We start from the raw sequence: 21,430 nt of genomic DNA, 5'->3' as shown, positions 1-21,430 counted from the left end.
AAATAGTAAAAAAATAAAGAAAAACCCTGGAATGAGTAGGTGTGTCCAAACTTTTGACTGGTACAATATATATAAATGTTTTATTGAAACAGGCCAGATCTGAGGGGGCATGTGCCCCTGTGCCCTCTTATGGGCATGACGCCTCTATTTCCAGTTACAATGTGCTGTGCTACCTCACTCGCCCTGTCAAGAGTGACGAGAGCACAGGAATGAAAAACAGGTGTGTGTGAAATGTGTGGATCCCTTCTTTATCTCTCTCCTTTCCTCCCCCGGTCACCCGACCTTTTGGAGTCTGGCACTTTTGCCTGTTTTTTTGGGGAGAAAGGGAGGAAGGGGGGAMAGGCACAGACGGATGGAGCACTAGCACATAAGGAGAGAAAAAACAACAATGATCATTTCAGATTGTGGCAAACTTCACCTCTTATCCCACACCCTGGATTAACTCTTAACTGTCCCCTACAGTCAGATCTGAGTGTCCAGAACAACAGTGCAGTGTTAAATCCCAGCAAGCCTTTTGTTATACAACAATTAATCACATTATAAGCTAATAAGCCAATCATCATCAGATATAGACAAAAATCCACCACAGGAGTCCTTTGAGGAGACTTCCCTCAAACCCCAAATTAATTAAAGATAGTGAGATTAGAGATTCAGGACATCCCTTGATATCGTTATTGTTGTTTGCTTAGTAAATGTCCCAGTCCCAAGTGACTTTTGTTAATTTAATATAATCTTCTGAAGCCGTCTAGACTGTCTGCTACCACCCTAAATTGTATGACTGCAATTATCTTTGAATTTGGGTTTCCCAGCCAACACAAACCCAAGGATGTGGCTTTAATCAAAAATCTATTGAGTGAAACATGTAAAGTACCAAATTGTGAATCATGTAGCTTTCTGAAAAATATAACACTAAATGTATAATGTGTAGCCCATCCATACACAAATCTATTTTAGCCATACAAATCTAAAAATGTCTGATACAAAGTTCTGTTTCGTCTTCAATATTGTTCTGAAGTGCATTAGGTAAGGTAAAGCCTATCATCGTTCTCCTGTCCATCATCGGTGATTATGTATGTACAGTACTTTAAATAAACATCTTGATTCTGATTAAAACTTACCTGGCCCTGAAAAATGAACTCAAGGTCTATCTCCTCCCCCTCTAATCACCCACCCCCACATAAAGGCTGAACAGGAGTCAGTTTGCACAGCGCCCTACCTGCCCACTCACCATTGTGCCACGGAGTCGCACCGCTGCTACAACGTAAACTACCCTGTGTTCTGGCAGTCTGCGCAGGAAGCGGACGAAGCACAGCAGACAAGAAGCGTTGAGCACTAGCGTCAGTCCGACTATCTGCCGAATAAACTAGGCTACACAAGAAGCTGAGCAGATAACCACTCCGACAGATCCATGTCCCGTCCCAGCGGTTGAAAGAACAGAAAGAAACGAGAGGACACCTTCACATGCATGAAGAGCAACACAACACAAGGTGAGCATGAAATGTATTTTTAAACTGATTGGGTAGCACAAAGTTATAATGCCCTTTTAATAGCCTACTGTAGATCTTATTACTAGGTAAATGAAATACAAAAGATGCTCCATCGTTTCGAGGTGTGTTTTCCATCAGTGTCGTGAATTAATAGCCTTCAGCATTGAGCATTGACAATAATTATTTCCATATTATGTATGGTTTAATCAACTATGATCTGAGCTGTAAATAATGCAATATATTATGCCTGATCATATGTGGATAAATGGGGGAGTAGATTCGAACTTAGCTTGTTTATAACTCTGTTGTAGACTATTATATCTGTTACTGAATATTACGGGTAATTGTCGAGAGCAGGTTTACTGAATGGTGCTGGAGCGCACTCTGGACACGTGTGAGTAACAAGTACACCCCAAATAAACCCTAGGCAATGTGACAAGGTGCATTCAGTGCGTCTTGGCGGTGTGTTATTCAGATGAGAGGTTATTTTGCTAACGGGTCAGCAATGCCTCACTGAGAGGAACATTTTATTTATGCCTGTTTTATCATGTTGGAAACGGGGGTAATCAACATAATGCACGCATGCTAGTGTTGTCCTCACCATAACTTAACGCAAAGTAGGCTACTTTCAAGCCGGGTGCACTGCCTGTTGGTATTCTTGAATAAGCATAACTGTGCATCTATTTTAGGCAGTGTGCCAGTCAGTTTGTGATTCCAGATGCCTTATATAAACTGCAAGCACCAGTAATGTATTTTTGTGCATAAAGTGGATTGTGTAGTGCTACATGGCATTTTAAAGTTTAACTGTCAGCCTCGGAGGCCAGCGCTGTTGGAGGAGTTGACATGTACTATAATTCATCATATGACATGAAACCTATACATGAAGGCCCCTCTGACTCGACCGTGAACTGTTCTAGTCGTTAAGACTGCCGTTTCCCGACTGCTTGTGACTACGGTCAAGATAAAAGTGAGATCTGGTGAAATGACTTCCTGATAAGATTGAACATCCGCGCGCTGATTGGACAAGAGGGATACATACTACCCTGGACCATCATATTTTCATCCCGATAAAAACTAAAGCATGAGAAGAAATTATGGATGGGCTTCAAAACATCTGATCTCGTTGTAACGTCCTTGAATTTTCCATGAGTGAGTGCAATGTTTCCATAGATTTTTACTGAGTTACAGTTCATATGAGGAAACCATTCATTTTAAATGAATTCATTAGGCCGTAATCTATGGCTTTCACATGACTGGGAATGCAGATGTGCATCTGTTGGTCACAGATACCTTTAAAAAAAATAGGCCTCACAATGGGCCTCGGGATCTCGTCACGGTGTTTTTGTGCATTCAAATTACTATTGATAAAATGCAATTGTGTTTGTTGTCCGTAGCTTATGCATGCCCATATCATAACCCCACCAACACCATGGGGAACTCTGTTCACAACTTTGACATCAGCAAACTGCTCGCCCACATGACGCCATACACGTGGTCTGCTTTTGTGAGGCCAGTTAGACGTACTGCCAAATTCTCTAAAACGACGTTGGACGTGGCTTATGGTAGAGAAATTAACATTAAATTCTCTGGCAGCAGCTCTGGTGGACATTTCTGCAGTCAGTATGCCAATTGCACGCTCCCTCAAAACTTGAGACATCTGTGGCATTGTGTTGTGTGACAAAACTGCACATTTTAGGGTGGCCTTTTATTGTCCCCAGCACAAGGTGCACATGTGTAATGATCATACTGTTTAATCAGCTTTTTGATATGCCACACCTGTCAGATGGATGGATTATCTTGGCAAATGAGAAATGTTCACTAACAGGGATGTAAACAAATTTGTGCACAAAATTTGAGAGAAATGTGCATATGGAACATTTCTGGGATCTTTTATTTCAACACATGAAACATGGGACCAACACTTTACATGTTGCATTTATATTTTTGTTCTGTGTATGTTGCCTTGAAGCCATTGTGTGGCAATCTGTTTCCCTGCAATGGCAACATTTTATGTGGCCTCAGGTTGTAGTCTAACCTGGTTTAGACATTAGGCCAATGGCAATGAACCTGTAGGGAAGATATTAGACACTGATGAGCCAAGTAAGTGCCCTAAAAAGTGAGACATGGGGCAGAAGACTGCGCTACCTGAGATCTCACAACCACAAGTCAAAACCTATTGTATCTCACAGTCAGTCTTGGGTGATGCTCAAGTTCCCTTAGACCAGGGTTGGGCCAGAGCATTGTGTGGCCCACGTTCTACTCATCCCCTACCATCTCTTTCTGATATTTGGAGATAGTAGATTATTAGTGTGGAGTCACTAGCATATACCACTGAAGGTCAGTCCATATAACCTGGAGTACTAGACCAAACAAAGGGCACTCTTTTATCTTGCAACCACAAACACACGTGCTGTAGTGTGTTTGTGTTTGTGTGTGTGCGCGTGCATGCGTGTCCATAGAGCAGTCTGTTTCCCCTTCCGATTATAAAGAAAAGCAGCAGAGGTATTTTTTAATCATGCACTGTGGTAACTTTGTGATGTTGTTACATTTTGACAGGCTGTTGCATGTTTTAAGATGCGGACATGGACAGCTGTGCTAGCATATCATGCAGTAGTGATGATGCTGATGTGCTCTTACTTCCTAGCCAGTGAACCGACATGATCTCCCCCACCACAATGCAGTTAGTTTGATTTTGTGTGACATTGCTGAGAGATGAAGCTCAATGTGATTCCTCAGCAATTGTACACACAGTCACGGCAGTAGTCTCTCACGCTCAGTGGCATTTTCTACTCCCGGTCGCTCTTTGGAGATGAGAAGAGGTGATCTTTGGCTGTGAGGACAGGAGCCTGGCAGATTTAGGACATCCACCAGTGTTTTGTGGAAGGTTATAACCCATAGGGGCGGCAGCGTAGCCTAGTGGTTAGAGCGTTGGACTAGTAACCGAAAGGTTGCAAGTTCGAATCCCCGAGCTGACAAGGTACAAATCTGTCGTTCTGCCCCTGAACAAGGCAGTTAACCCGCTGTCATTGAAAATAAGAATTTGTTCTTAACTGACTTGCCTAGTTAAATAAATAATAGACAACCATCATACAGATAACTGTGTAGTTCCTTGATGTATTTGGCCTTTAAAGATCAACCTTATGAAACAAGCTTTGAGATCTGTCATGTATGAGAACACCAGTATGCGTCATCGCTTCCAGTCTGCGGGAACCTGCAGTGATCTGACCGACACTAGCTGCAAATTAACAGTCTGGCATCATGGAACAGTTGTAAACATCTGTAGTGTATTTTTCACCTATGGCAGTGGGTTCACACACTGCTAATTTAGCTGCTGTAATAAGGCTGTCTGTCTTTGAAGTTGATCCCACCAGAGCAGACAGGCAGGAAGATGTGCTCTGCTACGGCAGGCCCAGCGGCACAAACAGAGCAGAGAGCAGGCAAAGCCAACCTCCAACAGCAGCCCGATCTGGTGATGACAGGAGCCCTGACATCATTTGGATGACTAAAATTAAATGTAACATGGGCCGGGCCTCCGCGGTTAAACGGCTCAGATTACCCGCGGTGTTGGTGGCAGCGGTGAGGTCCGGGTCTCTGACTGACCAAGCGAGGACTCACAGCGGCGGTCGAGTCAGGGCCAAAAATGTCACATTGCCCACAGTGACCTTTTCTGGAGGTTTGTGTGTGTGAATGCATAGCCACGTGTTCATCCAGCAACACACACACACACACACACACATTCCGTAGAAATACACACATCGCGTACTAGACTGACACATAGCAATTTAAACTTACCAGCGGTATGCCATTGACCCATGTATGCCCTGGTGTAGGACCGGGCTGAGCCACTTATGGGACACATGCTCTTGTTATGTCTGCATTCTTTCAGTCTCATTCTTCATTTCTCTCTGTCATTTATGTTTGCACTCTCTTTTTTTGAGACTCTCCACATGTATAATCTCATTGGTGTTGACCCACATCAATCTGAACTGCTGAAATATAGTGGAAGCCACAGGGCCTTTCATGGTTTTAGTTCACAATAGGCCCCTCGTGTGTTTCTTATCACTTAAAGTTCATGAAACCCACAGTCACTTTCCACTGAACTCTTATGTTTTCTCTCACAGACCAGTCTTGTAATCAGTCATTTCCCCAAATGAAAATCATTGGTTTGTGTGTCATATTGTATTCTCCAAAATGAAAATCAAATTTTGGGGGGGGCCTAATCCCTTTCCTGTTGCATGGTTGCCATGTACAGCCCACTAGTTACAGAAGGTGAAGCCCCCTAGTTACGGAAGGAAGTTCAGGTTCCTAATTAGAGGGTAAAGGGTCCTGTAAGTGACATCACCTTCCCCCTGGCACTATGAGTGTGTGGGTGTGTGTGGGTGTGTGTGTGTGTGCCTGTGTGTGTGGGGGAGAGAGAGTGTGTATGAGAGAATGAGAGGCAGCTGGTGTGAGACATTTGACAATCACTGCTGTGTGAGACTTCAAACATCCTCAGTCTTCACACAAACTGTCAGAATCGGAGCTTATAATTTGACTTTATTGTTCCTTTAAATGTGTTGTGTTTGAGGAGGTGCTTTTGAGATACCTAGCTTCATCCAAAGCTAAACTGGAAATGCACTTAACAGAGAACTTAGTGTACAAAGTTTCATCAGGGGCTTCATCTTTCCTTGAGGATACTTATGTATTGTAGTTTCTTTCAGTAAGTCATTTCCACAACAGGTAAAAATCTATTATTCAAAAACCACATTGGTGTTTTGGGGTGTACCTGTACCAAAACTCCTGTATTTTTCCTTCATGGCTTGTTCTCCATCTCCTTTTTAAATAGTGAGCCAATTTGTTTTCAGCAATTTGATTTCCATAACTGATTAAAACAAATCCCTCGTGGCTCTCTCTTGTCCCCCTACAGCAGATATATGATGAGCAATATGTTTGGATCATCGAATCGCAGTAAAATCGCAGTATCTAATTACAATACCTATAGAATCCTGAGAATCGCGATAAATATCCTATCCCTGGCAATTCCCAGCCCTTCACTCTTAAAAATTAAAGGTGCTATCTATAACCTAAAACGGTTCTTCGGCTGTCCCCATAGAATAACTCTTTGAAGAACCCTTTTTGGTTCCAGGTAGAACCCTTTTGGGGTCCATGTAAAACCCTTTCCACAGAGGGTTCTACATGGAACCCAAAAGAGTTCTACCTGGAACCAAAAAGGGTTCTACAATGGGGACCCTTTTTTCTAAGTGCATTAGCTAAAAGTGCCCCTCCAGAATCTTCATCGGAGGGACAACGAATCAGATAATTATCCCTATGAATCTAGTCATTTTCACGATTCTCAACCATCCTCCCACTGTAGCATCCATAGACCCATCTCTATCAGCCCCTAACCCAATAAATAATGAATCATCGATAACTAAATCATGAAAGGTGGTCCGCCCCTCCATCTCCTACTGGTCCCCTGTGTCGTGATGACAGCTGTGGGAGCTCCTCTCCCTCTCACATCCCTGTAATTGTTCACAGCCCTGCTGGTTACCTCGGTGGCTCTGCCACATCCAATCAGAATCACCCATAGAGCCGTAATATCCACTCAGTCGCTGACGCATGACAGTCTGGGCCCTTCAATTAAGAGGACAAGGCAGTGCTGGACACGGCAATGCTGGACACAGCAGTGCTGGGCCCGGCAGCCTCCAAGACTGCTGTCCATTCCATCCGTCCTCTCCATCCGACTCACTATGGGGAGTCTTGGTGACTCTGACAGGGCAAGGAGGAGGAACGAGGGGTCTATTTCTGTGGTACTTGGGGCCTGTTTGTGGAGACGTAGGCTGACGACTGGGTAATGAGTGAAGACAGCTGGCAGGTTCAGTAGAGGTGACACACTAAGAGTACATATGACAGGAAGGAAAACACCGGGCCTTGTTCTGCGACTGTGTTTGAGAGGTTTTACCCTCATCTAGTTTTCCCCATGGTTGACTCCTTTATTCGGTTCGGAAATATCCGAAAAATACAAAAAAGTAGGGCAAGTCGTAAGTGGTCAGTGCTTGGTGGGCCTCTGTAAATGTGGCATGTTTTCGCAGGGAAATATGAAAAACACATTAGCTGACTTTCTCTCTTTTCCTCAGGGTTGAAAGGTAAGCTAATAGAGTCGTATTGGTTTTTCCGTTCAGTTGATAACTGTGGCCGTGTGGTGGGTTGGTGATAAGTGACTGGTAGCCTACATTGTAGGTTGGTACATCGTATTCAGGCCATGGTTCATCCATACTGGGACAGATAGCTAATCAATGGAAAGTGTGAGACTGTGAGTGGTGGTGGGGGGTGCCCTCTGGCACGGTGGTTGGCTAGGATGGATCAGTGTGTTCAGAGATGACATGATGTTTGGGGAGGGAGGCATAGCTGGAGGAGTCCCCCCTCCAACACTTGGATGATGCTATAACAGACAAAAGGTCTCGTCGGAACATCCCTGCAACGTTGTAAGACTTCTGTGAGAATGTTTTGTGGTCCCTGTTATTTTCTATTTAGAGTGCTAAGAGGCTGTAAATGCAGACACCCTCACGTAATAAACTTAGTTGTTTATTATATAATGGAGCATCAAAATAGTCAGCCTTTTATTAAGTAGATACATGGTTACGTGAAAAACTGCAGCACTGACAAAATGTATTTTGTGTACTGACACAAAGTAGAAAGAGAAAATACATGAAACCTCTCATCTTGTTGGACATTCCCTTACGGGTTCTGCAAATGGGCCGCGTGCCTCAAACTCTCTTTTAACACCACTAGAAACACCACTAGAAACTGGCATTTGCTGCTTCAGAGGGGGCGAATTCTTCCGACTTATTGAAATCAAACATCTGGCTCGTCTCCAGCAAGAGCTTTCACACCAGCTGAGAGCTTAATGAGGGCTTACTCCGGCAGAACAGCCTTCATAATTTAACACTCCAGGGGATGTGCCCAGATGTACGTGTGTGTACAGTACTGTGTATACAACCCCAGGATGGTGTATTTGGGAGGTTTGGGGGGTACTCTATGGTACACAACAGGGTTCTTTCTCACACACAGCATTCAGCAGTATATTTGACAGAGGGTTTGTTTTGTTTAGTCACATAAAGACATGTTGGCATTTATAGGTGTAACAGTGGTGGTCATTGCTCAGAATATGTACACCAAACTATCCAGACCTGGGATGGAGGCACCACATACCCCCAAGCAAGCATGCACCCCCGCCCCCCAATCCACCACCAACCTCTCCCATCTCCCTTTTGACCTCAGCTGCATTCCCCAAATTCCTGACCAGAAGGACTATTGTAATATGTAATACATTTTTCCAACATTTTCTTGATAGGTTCCCAGTAAACATGTTCTCCTTCCATGTGTATGAGCTCACCCTTCATTAGTTCACTCGTCGACAGCGAGTCATCATAGCAGAGGCTTAACATTCCACCACTTGAGCTGTAGACAGAGGGTGGATCAGGTGTCACTATAATGTGGCATGGGTTACCAGGGAGTCCGGGGCTGGGGCTGGTTCCTGAGTGGAACACAGGTTGCGTCCATGGCAGTAACTTCCACTAAGGACAGGGGGGACGTGTCCCTCACCACAAATCAAAGTTACGTGGAAAGATATCTGAATGAATATAATACTGAAAGGCCAGTGAATAGAGCTATGTTTTTTCTGCATCTGTAGAATTGTCTATGTGGGCAAAACACATGCTTCATTGTGTTTTTCCGTGCATTAGGCCTAAAATGTGTAACACAAACAGTCCGTATTGAGTCATTGGGTTACATACTGTAGGTCAACTGTGCTGTGGTTATCAGCTCAACCAGGAGGGTGCCTGCTCCTGCTGTCGGAAAAAAAGTTACAAGTTAGAATAGTCTAGGAAGTCTGGCCGTCTTATCTCAACCGTTTCAACCTTTATTAGCTTTGCAGGGGTGTGAGAGCTGATAAGAGGTTGACCAGGGCCTGCGGTCTTGCACCTCCAATCAGGTAGTCCATGTGTCCTTTGAGTAGCTAATCAAGGGTGCTTTTTTTAAGTGACGTTCTGTACTTCAGGTTTTTGTGATTGGCCTCAGACTTGTAGGACTTTCCCAACCTTGAATATGCTTGGACTAGGCTAATATAAATATCTGACTTAGATACTGTAAAGTGGTAATGAGGGGGCGGCAGGTAGCCTAGTGGTTAGAGTGTTGGGCCAGTAAGATGGCTGGATCAAATCCCCGAGCTGACAAGATAAAAATCTGTTGTTCTGCCCCTGAACAAGGCAGTTAAACCCACTATCGTCATTGTAAATAAGAATTTGTTCTTAACCTCTTCTGTACCCCTCTCATCTCCCTGGCTTTCATTCGTCACTGTCCATCTCTCATCTTTTTCTACCCCACTCGCACTCTCTCGCTCTCGCTGTATTTGTCTCACTCCCCCCCCCCCTCTCCTGCTTTCTTTCTCTCTGTTTTTCCCTCCCACCCTGTCATTCCCCCCCCCTCTGTCTGTCCCCTCTCCCTCTCTCTCTGTGAAGCTGCTAGCCCGCCTGCAGGGAAGGCTTAACCAGGCGCCCCCATGTAGCCCATAAGAGGAAGCAGATGTTTTGTGTCATGCTGCATCAGGACCTCTGGGCCGGACAGACAACTGGGTAGCGAAGTGCGAGCGCGAAAAGGGGCGACATTCCGTGATCACCAGGGTCGCATTGCGGTTGTGTGCACAACAAATGGATTCGGCTCAATCAATTTTGCTTTTAATCAATGGTATTATTTGGGCTACTTGGTTAATGAGTACAACCCAGGTTTGATAAACCAAAAGCAAAGGTCATGCCTATATGTTTCCCACTTCAGAGCTCAGAGGACAGACCTAATTCAAAAACCAACTAATTCAATTGATTGTTAATTTAGCTACTGTTTCAAATACAAATGGTGCTAGAGGTAAACTATATGAGTAAGCAAAGACATTTGACTAGGAAGGGTTAAAGAGCGCTGTTGATTACTCTGGTGGGGACGATAAGGCTCCAACCCAGGAAGTGTTTGTTTGGTTCATGAGGACTTCCTCATCTACCCACCAATGAAACAGCTAGCTAGAGTCCAGAGCTAACAAAGCATATCCAAAGGAAACCGGCTGTCCTCAGTTTAGAAGGTTAAAACAAATTCCACTTTGAAATATGTATTCAGAGGGATAAAACACAAGATAAGAGGTACATCAATTCTCGGAGAGACCACCTTTGAAGCACTTTAAAAATGTGCTGACCCACTTTACACCTGTCAAATAAATGAGGGGCATCTGCTGTGAACTACCTATCAGCAGAAGGGTAATCTCTCAATCTTCACCCCTATATTTTCTCCTTTCTCTTTCTTCTGTATTCCCCTTTTCTTTCTGTCTTTTGAAACATCTGGCTCCTCTCTGTAGGATCAAACAGGCAGAAGCTGGAAGACCATCACCATTGGACTCCAACATTTTAACCAGGACCTATTCAGGATTTTCTTGCGGCATCTGTAGATTCTATGGACGCACAACACGCCCAGGTTGACAGCGCCATGTGTGAACATAAAGACGATGACCATTAATGGTCCAAATTAACGGTTCAATCCTGTTCGGTCATTAACCAGCACTACAGAAACATCTCTAGAGGGTCTGAAGATGGACAGAGAATTGGCTCTTCTAGGGCCACAGACATTGCATTATTAATGGCTCTAAACAATGGCTCTCTCTGGGTCTGGTAGATAAGAAGGGAAAGACCTGGACCACTCCATCTCATTAGCTGGGGGAGGACAAAAAACAACAACATGACAATAAAAAATAACAGAGATGGAGCCAGGGGGACAAACACCCCTCCACTGGCCCAACAGACAAAGCCAGTGACACACTGTAAATCCCATCACAATTGTGAGGCTTCAAGTGCCATCAGGCCATTAGCTACTTGATGTATGGTTGGGGGGCAGGAGCTGGGGGATGTTGCAGGGTGGGGTGGGGACGGGGGGTACCTCAGACCCCTCCACTGTCATGCAGGGGAGCATCAGGTCACAAGGGGGACGAGTTAAGGGACCGCCACCTCAATAGACCTCCTCCCAACCATAAAATAGATGAGATGGCCACTTAACTCACTGAATGTGGCTCTTTTGTCATTCGAAGCTAATCACTGGAAGACAGTGAGTGGAGCGTCGAAGCCTATAAGTGCGAAATAGAGACATCCTGTACAGACGAAAGCAATCTGTCCTGCTCTGTATCATTTTTTATTTTTTATTAACCTTTATTTAACGAGGCAAGTCAGTTAATATTTACCCATTGTGAAAGAAGGGGGAAGTCAGGGTGAGAGCAGGGACCATGCAGTGTAATAGGAGAAATGTTCTACTGTGGCCATCACACGCTTTTCAAAAGAGAGAAGATCACGGTAAAGGGTGCTGGGTACTAATTAGTCTCATTAGAGTCAATGGAGTTACTGGAGGCTATTGTCTGTGTGTAAATCCAGGTTGGGATCCCCCCCCTCGCTCTCATTGTGTATGTGTGCGCACGTGCATACGCGTCAACCTGGTCTACTGACCTCACCCTGTGTTTTCAGATCCAACCTGTTTTCTTACTTTGTGGCTTGAAACATGTCTATTTCTACATCTTCTCTCAGTTATCAATCACCATGTGTGTCCAGAAGAAATATGAGCAAACTTACATTTGGGCGACTGTCTGGTTTGTAAGTAATAAATAGTGTCCCAAACAACCAACGGCTAGCGTTGTGATTCACACTGATCTATGCATTGTTCTCAGTGATAGTACTCACAGTGCTCAGAGCAAGAGATAAACTCTAATCAGAGACTGGCTGGCTCTCTTCAAGTGGCTGGTGTCCCATCCAATGAATACAATGCCTTCAGAAGACATTTACATTTCAAAGAACAAAAGGCATTCTTATGAACACGGTCAATCTCAGCGGGGAACACGGTTTTTGAACTTGGTCTTAGTGAAAAGGCAGTGGTTTTCAAAAGACGTATGGTCTCTGGAGTTATACTTTCCTATTCTGAACATTCTCCCTTGTTTTGTGATATAACTATTACTATTTGCTTAACTCTTGACTCCAACATCCTGTGGTCACCCGTTTTGTCCTCCATTGGTCATTACTTAAACCAGGGTCTACTCCATGCCACAAACTCTATAGAAGTCCTATTCAGATTGGATTGAACAACTCACACTTCCATGGAGGGGTAGAGGCTGCCTGTCATCAGTACCCCATGTTTGAGTTCATAGGCCAGGCGCTAATCTTGCTTTACGCTCCAGTGGCATAATCCTTCCACTTGAAACGGCAATCCTCCTGTCTGATGGAGCACATATGCTCCGGAAGAACGGTGTGTCGTAAATATGACGCCCCGCCACCTCCACCACCGCTACCCTTAGTTCCGCTACATTTTTCATCCCCTCTTTCTTTCTGTAGTCACACTTTATTGGACGGTCTGGATAGTCCATCTGTAGATACAGATGGTCAAGCTATCAACAAAGTAGGCAACTGCGTGCTAATGTTAGGGTTAGATTTAGAATATGGGTTAGGGTAAGGGTTCAATTTAGAGTTAGGATAAGGGTTAAGGTTAGTAGATACAGTAGTTGGTTGAAATGTTACTGATAGTCTGTAGAGCAGCTAGAGGTGGACCATCCAAATAAAGAGTTAGCCTTTCTGTTTTTATCCCTGTCTAGACTCTTTCCTCTGACACCTGTTGACGTTTGTCTTATTCCAAACAATGGGTACCTTTCCCCGCCGGCCATTGCCTGCTTGACATCTGGAAAGTGTAGTCGTCCCCCTCCTCTCTAAACGGAATTTATAGAAGTAGGCCTTTCGACAGCAGGGCAGGGGGTGGGGGTGGGGGGGGGGTTGAACGGTAGAGAGCCAACTTAAACGACAGAGGTAGGGAGGTAAGCCACGTTTTTATGTCATGCTGCCAGTAGTTAGCTTTTTCACAAATTCGTAGGACTTTGTTTAAAGTCTTGGGGGTTTGTTTCGTGATCATTGGGGCTAGGACACTTATGGAAAGTACTTGCTATTTGCAAAGTGCCTCTGTTTCTTTGCTATTGAACCGTACCAACATACTAACCGTATACTATTATGTAATGTGTACACAAAACCCTTTAGAAACACCACAGACATAGATCCTTTTCCTGCCAGGTCACTCATTGTTTTGCCTCATAAAAACTAAGTGCCAAAATAGACTTATTTGTATCGCACCTCAGGCCACTCTGAGAACAATACCACTCTGACTCTTCAGCTGTCACACAGCAGAAGGAGCATGTTTGGTTCTCTGGGCCAGTTTCTTAATACTTTTTGAAGGAAAGTAAATGAAATACAGCCACCACCTGTGCCCCCAGGTTTTTGTAGCAGTTCTGGGGTTTACAGACGAGGTCTTTCTACTGCTATACCCCACATGGTAGCCCGTGTAGGCTCCCGAGTGGCGCAGCGGTCTAAAAGGCACTGCATCTCTGTGCTGGAGGTGTCACTACAGACCCTGGTTCAATCCCGGGCTGTATCGCAACTGGCCGTAATCGGGAGTCCCATAGGGCGGTGCACAATTAACACAGCATCGTCCGGGTTAGAGGAGGGGTAGGCCGTCATTGTGAAATAAGAATTTGTTCTTAACTGACTTTCCTAGTTAAATAAAGGTACAAAAAAAATGGGCCTTCTGTTTTTACACATGAAAAATAACAGAATGTGGGCTCTCCAAAAGGCCTGATAATCTGCAAACCAATTCTGCAGACAAACAATTTAATTTACTGCGCAGGGCCTTATTGCCACGTGCTGACACACACATGCACACCGGATAATCATGTTGGGATGCTCTCTAGCTATAAATAGCTAGAGAGCATCCTCCTTGGTTTAGGTACACTATCCCGTTATAGACACGCAACCTTGCCCCCCCCCTTCTTTACTCCCAAGTCATCGCAATGCGTTCCCCTAACAATAACGGTCTTCTCTTTCTATGTAACATGTAACTGAGATATGTACCGTTTCAAACAACTCGAGTTACTTTTGGTTTTAAAGTTGAATTCATCTTTCATTGGGGTTTGCTAATTTGGAGAACAGGCTGCCTCACTGCAACTGTGAGAGAGTTATTGCGTTGGAAGTGTATTGGTTTACTTAGCAGTTAGATTTTTGCAGCGTTTTAAAATATTGATGGTCTTGCGTTAGCAAAGCGTTCCGTACAGCCGTTTAGGAATGCAAATGTGGTGTGCAGAAACTTTGTTCAACTCATCACAGCTAGTTATGCCATTTTATATTAGGAGCCATGCCTCTTTTCTGTGAACCTTGCATGTTGAGGAGAAATCATTTAGGGAGATGTGTTGAGCTCCTTCCCCTTGTGCACATAGACACACAGACACACTCTCAACATAGACACACAGACACACTCTCAACATAGACACACAGACACACTCTCAACATAGACACACAGACACACAGACCACTCCTCAACATAGACACACAGACACACTCTCAACATAGACACACAGACACACTCCCACAGCTACAGGCTGTTGTGAATATCAATGCAGAAGTAGGATTCCTATTATTATCGTAGCCGCCAAGATATTCAATTCCTCGTAAAAACTTGGATTGGCATGTTTTGTGTATTCCCAAAAGCAGTCAGCTCAGTGCATGCATGGGAGCTTGGCCCAAATCTTTCCTGGCAGACACAGGACTCATTCCAGCTCTAAAGAGTGTGACATGAGCTCAGTGTGAGCTTTAGAGACCACTGTCACTCTCTGTCATATGGTCTCTCTCTGTTTCTCCGTCTCTGCGGCCCTGGAGAAAAGTAGGCCGTGCTAACACCTCTCTTTTTTGTGTTTTTCTCCCAGGGACTGTGAGTGCAGGTGAGGACAAGGACAAGTCCTTCATCCGTCCGTCAACGTCAGAAGTGTCCCGGTGCCGCCCACCCTCAGGTCACCTCAACCGCGACGGCGGCCGAACAAATAGGCGTCTCTCGACCCAGCGTCCCTCAGACTGCCTGCCTTCACAAAGCAAATATTTGTGGCCATTATATCTCATTTCCCAGGGCTAACCTTCAGTGAAAAGATCAACGGAAAAGGAGGGATCGCTCAGAGAGAGACGGACAGAGAGAAAAAGAAAGTAAGGGGGAGGGTGAAAAATAGTAACCCTTTCAAAGTGAACTATTTCTGCTGCGCTGTGGGCAGGAGAACGTCCCATTTGGGAGTGCTGTTGGCCAGTGGCAAAAGGATTTCCCTGCACCCTGCCTATTTATCCAAATGCCTGTGTAAATACTGGATAGAGATATCAATTTGTCTGGGCTCCAATAGTGCCCAAAAAGAGACTATAAGCTATCTATAGAAAGCTCCGCAACAAACTTGGCCTCTGTGGTCACAGAATTGCCACCTAGTTATTTCCTCAGTAGCGAGATTCAGGAACTGTGAGTGAGAATGGGAGCTGCTATGCTTTAGTTCTGAAGCGGAAAGCTTACTGAAAAGTTCACACCAGACTAGAACTCGAAAGGTACAACAATAGATCCAGGGGGAACACCTTTCGCAACCAGCTGCAGGAGAAGGCAGCCATTTTGGGGCTGCTGTTTTGATGTCTTTACCCAGAAGGGTGGAGCACCATGAAGCCGCTAACACCCATAGGATCCCCCTCACCTCTGAGGCTCCTCAACAAGGGCCCGGACTACCTGCGTAGGCAGATGGAGGGTGGGGGCCAGGGCCGTTCCATCAGCGCTGTAGAGAGACTAGAGGCAGACAAGGCCAAGTACGTTAAGAGCCAGCAGGTCATTAACACCAAACAGGAGCCCGTCCTGGTGCCTTGCACACCACCTCCTCCACACCGTCGTCCCCACACCGTGCCTGGGAGCCTCACACCACGACTGCCACCCCGCCGATCCTCTGCCCCTTTCACCACNCTGCCACCCCGCCGATCCTCTGCCCCTTTCACCACCCTGACTGGCCCCCTCAACGTACGAGACGAGAACGAGAATGATGACTCGAGGAAGGAGAATYGGAGGACGTCGGTGGATGTGGAAGCACGGAACAGGAGTAACGCCAACAAGGTGACCCCACCCAGCCCCAGGACCCCCAGGACTCCACMCTCCRTACCCCTGGTAGCCCCTCACAGTGCCCCCATCCTGAGGAGGAGCACCGGTAAGCGCATGCTGCGGCCTGACTCCCTGGTCATCTATCGGCAGAAGAAAGAGTGCAAAAGCCTGCCTAGTGGTGGCGTCATACTGGGGAACTCCAACATGGAGATAAAGGGGTACAACTTTGTCCGCCGCCTCTTCCAGGGCTCCATGCGGGAGAAGWGTGGCGGKGGCGAGRGGGRCACCCAGAAGATGGTGATCAGCGAGGAGAAAGCTYTGTCGCGGGATGKTGACTCACGCATGTCCTGGACCAATGACAAGGACACCGTGGACGGGGGACAGGKAGGGCCRGGTAGCCGGAGATCCAGTAAGACGGACCACGAGCGCTCACCGCTGCCCAGCCCTGGCCTCAGCCCTGGCTTCAGCTGTACACYGGAGCGGACTAAGAATGGTGTTAGCTGTGTTAGCAATGGCACYACCAATGGTACCAGAAAYGGCAATGGCATCACCAAGRGCAAYRACGTRAGTGACCACACTGACAACGAGGCGGACRTCTGGAAGCGGGTGCCGCCRCCACCRCCMCCGCGGYGGCGTTCAGGACTACAACGCTCCAAGTCAGATCTGCTTCTGCGATGCTCAGTGGCGTTGTCTGACCAGGAGCATTTCTTTGACTACTGCGGGCTGGACCTGGACATGGTGGACCGGCTGGGGCCTGAGAACTTCCTGGGYGGGGCCAGCGACGTAGACACGCTCTCATTGGTGCTGAGGAGCATAGGGGGAGGGGGCGGTGGCTCGGAGCCCAGCGAGTTCTCCCGCCACTCAGGAGAGGCRGGGCTTTTCCAGGAGGAGGTGGCCGAGAAGCTGACCACGGGRGTGTCAATCATCGAGAGGAATGCCCGTGTCATCAAGTGGCTTTACAGCTGCAAGAACGCAGCACAGGAGGGGCCCAAAGAGTCCACTGTTTAGACACCACTTCTCTAAAAGAAGACATGTTCCCCTATGACTGAAGGACAGAGACTTTGTTACTGTATTGTAATCCTTAGTCTTCTCCCAGGTTGATATGCTGTATTTATATGTCCTACGGAAAGTGTGAGGGGTGTGTATGAGCTACACCTTATTTTCAAGTGGAATCATTTACCCATATATATATATATATATGTTTGTGTCAGTGAGTGTGTGGTTGTGTTGGATATGGCTGTCCCACCCACTCCCTGTCCTAACCAATAGGTATTGTCGGATCTATAGTGACTGACAGCCTCCCCTAAGCTCCGCTCTGACTCTACAACCAACAATAAGGCACATCAATGAGAAAACAACAGGCATAGATGAGGCTGTATTTAGTGCCGTGGACGCACAACAACACAACCCTACACTCTTCTCTCGAACATATGAATAATTTAGAATGGAAAACCACAGAGTTTTTTTTTTCTGAACTGGAGTGAACCGTGAGTACCTCATTCCGAACTGTGCCAGTTGTGTTGCTTTTTTCCCTTCTTAAACGCAGGCGTTGGAACAGGCACGCGAGGGACCCCTGTGGGGTCGGTAATGCACTGAACTGGACGATAAGTGAGAGAGAGAGGAAACGAGTGAGAGAGAGAAAGAGAAACAGCATTGACTTTTTAAGAGAGAATCCTCACCTATTAAACACTGAGCATAATACTCTAGAGGCAGTACTACCGGGACAGTAGTATTAGACAAGGAGGGACGCGGGGTTATCTTGATCCTACAGCACCTCTGAACCTTACCCCAGAGAGAGCTAACTCTTACACAGCAGCTACTGACCACTGATACGTTCGTTGTGATACAATTGTTATTGATTTTGACAGCTACAGCTATGTAACTGGCTGGCAGCAAACTCTGCATTGCCTTTACACCTGTTGCTACTGTGTAAGCTACCTTGTTGCCATTGCAGGTAGGAATTAAAGTGTGATATGTTCTTTTACTGGATAACTGGTCAATTCCTTGTGGAAGAAAGTTACTTTTTACTTCGCTACCACAAAATATTCACTTCAAGGGCATTTTAAATTCCTCACCAAACAAAGATTATTTTGGTTCTATTTTCATGTAACAGATTTCACCATAGTAGGTGTTCAAAGTGTAAGGGACCATGAGCTATCAGGTTGCCAAATATTTGAGAGTGACACCTTCACAGAGCTGACGTTTACAGAGTCCCCCAGACTCCCTCGAGGGTGGGGGTTGGGGTTCATCTCCCCCCTGGGGCCAATGGTCATCTGGCTCTCCCCCACAGGAGCCCCCAGGCCAGAGGGAGGACGGTAAAGGGGGTGAGAACTCCCTCTCTCCCCCTCTACCTCTAATAGCCATAGATCCTACCTCACTTCATCAATCTGTCATTGATGCCCCTTTTATCTAAATGAAAATGTCACTTTGATCAGAGTTCTCCCAGGGATACCCCTGAAAAATTAACTGAAGGTCCACGGGTGGTATGTACGGGTTAGAATGTGACCCGGGGGGACAGAGAGAGGCATTGGGTGGAGTAATATTGGACCTGAGGAAGGTCACATGATAGGCTATGTAATAAATCAATCCCCTTTTAGAGCCATGGTATTTTCTCTCTGTATGTAGCATGGCGCCCAAACCAACTGGACCACCCCTTTAAGCTGGATTTGTGTTGGAAACTCCTCTGACAAAACTGTTTTCTTGCATGTTTACAAAACGGCTCTGTACATTTTTCGATCTCTGTTTTATTTTCCATATATGAGCCGTTCCGTTTTTATTCCAAAGAGAAATGTGTATGATGTTGTACACAGAAAATGTTAAGAATAAAGTAATATTTGTGCAACAAAATTTTAAATTTTAAATTGTTTTTTGGCTCCTGCTACAATAGACATAAACAAGTAGACAAAAACCATTAAGCAGCACACATTTCTGTATACCATCATATACTGTTTCTGTCTCACAGAAACAGAACATGATGACTTCATCCACTCTTTAACATTGCAATCATAGGTGCAGTCTTAATTCTTACAAACTTAGCTAGCCATTACATGGGTACAGGCAACCTGTTGTTTACAGTAGGCTAACAACTACTTTTGAGAAGAAAGAAACCCTCTGTAAATAGTTGTTTTAGGAATGTCTGATGGAAAAGAGTGAGTGAGTCAGTGTTTTGATGTTGTCTGGCCTTTGACAGACATCTCATTTTTCACATCAGCTCAAGAGGCTGCCTGTGGTAATCATTTTAGCATCCTGAGCATATAGAACCCATGAGGGAGTTGCAAAAGGTCCTGTTTACAGACAACACGAAGGAGACTGTGACCTGATGCTATGTCTGGGTGGTCAGGTTGAGACGTCCATGGACAACTGCTTCCTTTTTTCCGTTTCTCTCTCTCTCTCTCTCTCTCTCGTCTCTCTCTCTCTCTCTCTCTCTCTACCTTTCTGCCCCCTCTCTGTCTTTCTGGCCTGGCTTTCTCTCCAAACTGTCTCTTTCCTCCAAACCCTTCTCCCATCCAAACACACACACAAACTCTCTCTCCCTCTCTCTCTCTCTCTCTCTCGTTTCTCTCTCTTCTCTCTCTCTTCCTCTCTCTCTCTCTCTCTCTCTCTCTCTCTCTCTCTCTCTCTCTCTCTCTCTCTCTCTCTCTCTCTCTCTCTCTCTCTCTCTCTCTCTCTCTCTCTTCTCTCTCTCTCTCTCTCTCTCTCTCTCTCTCTCGCTCTCTCTCTCTCTCTCTCTCTCCTTCTGAGGAGAACAATAGGTATCCTGTCTGTCTGTGTGTGTCAGTCAGGGCTGACTACAGAGCCTGCTGTTACATCCTGTTATTGGTTCGTAGGACCAGGTTTTTAACACATGTTCACGTTTTCGGTTGCTCCTCTCCTTTCCGGGATAAACAGACCAAACACCTAGTTGCAGTCCGTTTGAATTTGATGATATCAAGTTACATTGATGGAAAGGCACTGCCACAAAATGTTGCTTTTCCAAATGTACAACACTACAAAAGAAAGGTTTCTACCTGTTAGACATCAAAGGGTTTCTAAAAAATGTGGCTGGCCTGTGGAAAGTAGGCGATAACCTGGCAGGGATCTACCATCCACGGCTTTGATGCTGATGTGTTTTTCCTAACGTTAAACTTCAGGGGGCCTTGCAGAGAACCAGACCAGACCTCCATGTGTTTACCCAGCACCACCAAAATCCTTTCTGTTAGCTGCCCTCATTTTTTATTTGAGGACTGGTTCAGAGGTAGCATGGTCCCAGATCTGTTTGTGCTGTCTTGCCAACTTCTTTGGTCATTGTCACGCCAATGACCATAGGAATTGGGAAGATGACACAAGCAGATCTGGGACCAGGCTAGATCAGAAATCCCTGAGAAATCCCTTTTGCCTCGAAATGGGAGACCTCTAAAAATGTAGTCTCCAGCCTCTCAGTCTCTATCTATCTGCAGAAGTCCTGGTGAGACTGAGGCTGTCCTAATATGGACACCGTATCAATCAATCAATCAAATGTATTCATAAAGCCCTTCTTACATCAGCTGATGTCACAAAATGCTATACAGAAACGCAGGCTAAAACCCCACAGCTAGCAATGCAGATGTAGAAGCACGGTAGCTAGGAAAGACTCCCTAGAAATGCAGGAACCTAGAGAGGAACCAGGCTCTGAAGGGTGGCCAGTCCTTTTCTGGCTGTGCCGGGTGGAGAGCGAGTCGAAAACAGCAGGTCTGGGACAAGGTAGCACGTCCGGTGAACAGGTCAGGGTTCCATAGCCAAAGCACAGCCCCCACACCACTAGAGGGATATCCACAAACCACCAACCTACTACCCTGAGACAAGGCTACGTATAGCCCATGAAGATCTCCCCCATGGCACGAACCCGAGGGGGGGCGCCAAGGCATTGTCACAAGTTGCTCGGGCAGGTTTACATCGTACAGTATTCCCCCTCAAAAAGACATACTGTATGTTACTGCTGGGGATGTTATTAG

The 21,430-nt window shown here is 45.8% G+C and overlaps 1 protein-coding gene across 1 annotated transcript; it reads left to right on the top strand.

Annotated features, from left to right (window-relative positions):
- Positions 1 to 1,215: 1,215 nt before the first annotated feature.
- Positions 1,216 to 19,307, top strand: fam110d (family with sequence similarity 110 member D). Its single transcript, XM_023980626.1, has 2 exons — positions 1,216 to 1,487; positions 15,277 to 19,307. Exon 2 carries the CDS (start codon positions 16,035 to 16,037, stop codon positions 17,466 to 17,468), a length of 1,434 nt encoding a protein of 477 aa, XP_023836394.1. The 5' UTR covers positions 1,216 to 1,487; positions 15,277 to 16,034; the 3' UTR covers positions 17,469 to 19,307.
- Positions 19,308 to 21,430: the final 2,123 nt, after the last annotated feature.

This window comes from Salvelinus sp. IW2-2015, linkage group LG35 (assembly GCF_002910315.2).
Source record: "Salvelinus sp. IW2-2015 linkage group LG35, ASM291031v2, whole genome shotgun sequence".
NCBI classification, from domain to species: domain Eukaryota; kingdom Metazoa; phylum Chordata; class Actinopteri; order Salmoniformes; family Salmonidae; genus Salvelinus; species Salvelinus sp. IW2-2015.
Note: the sequence above shows the minus strand (reverse complement) of the source record. Positions and strands in the feature narration are given on the sequence as shown.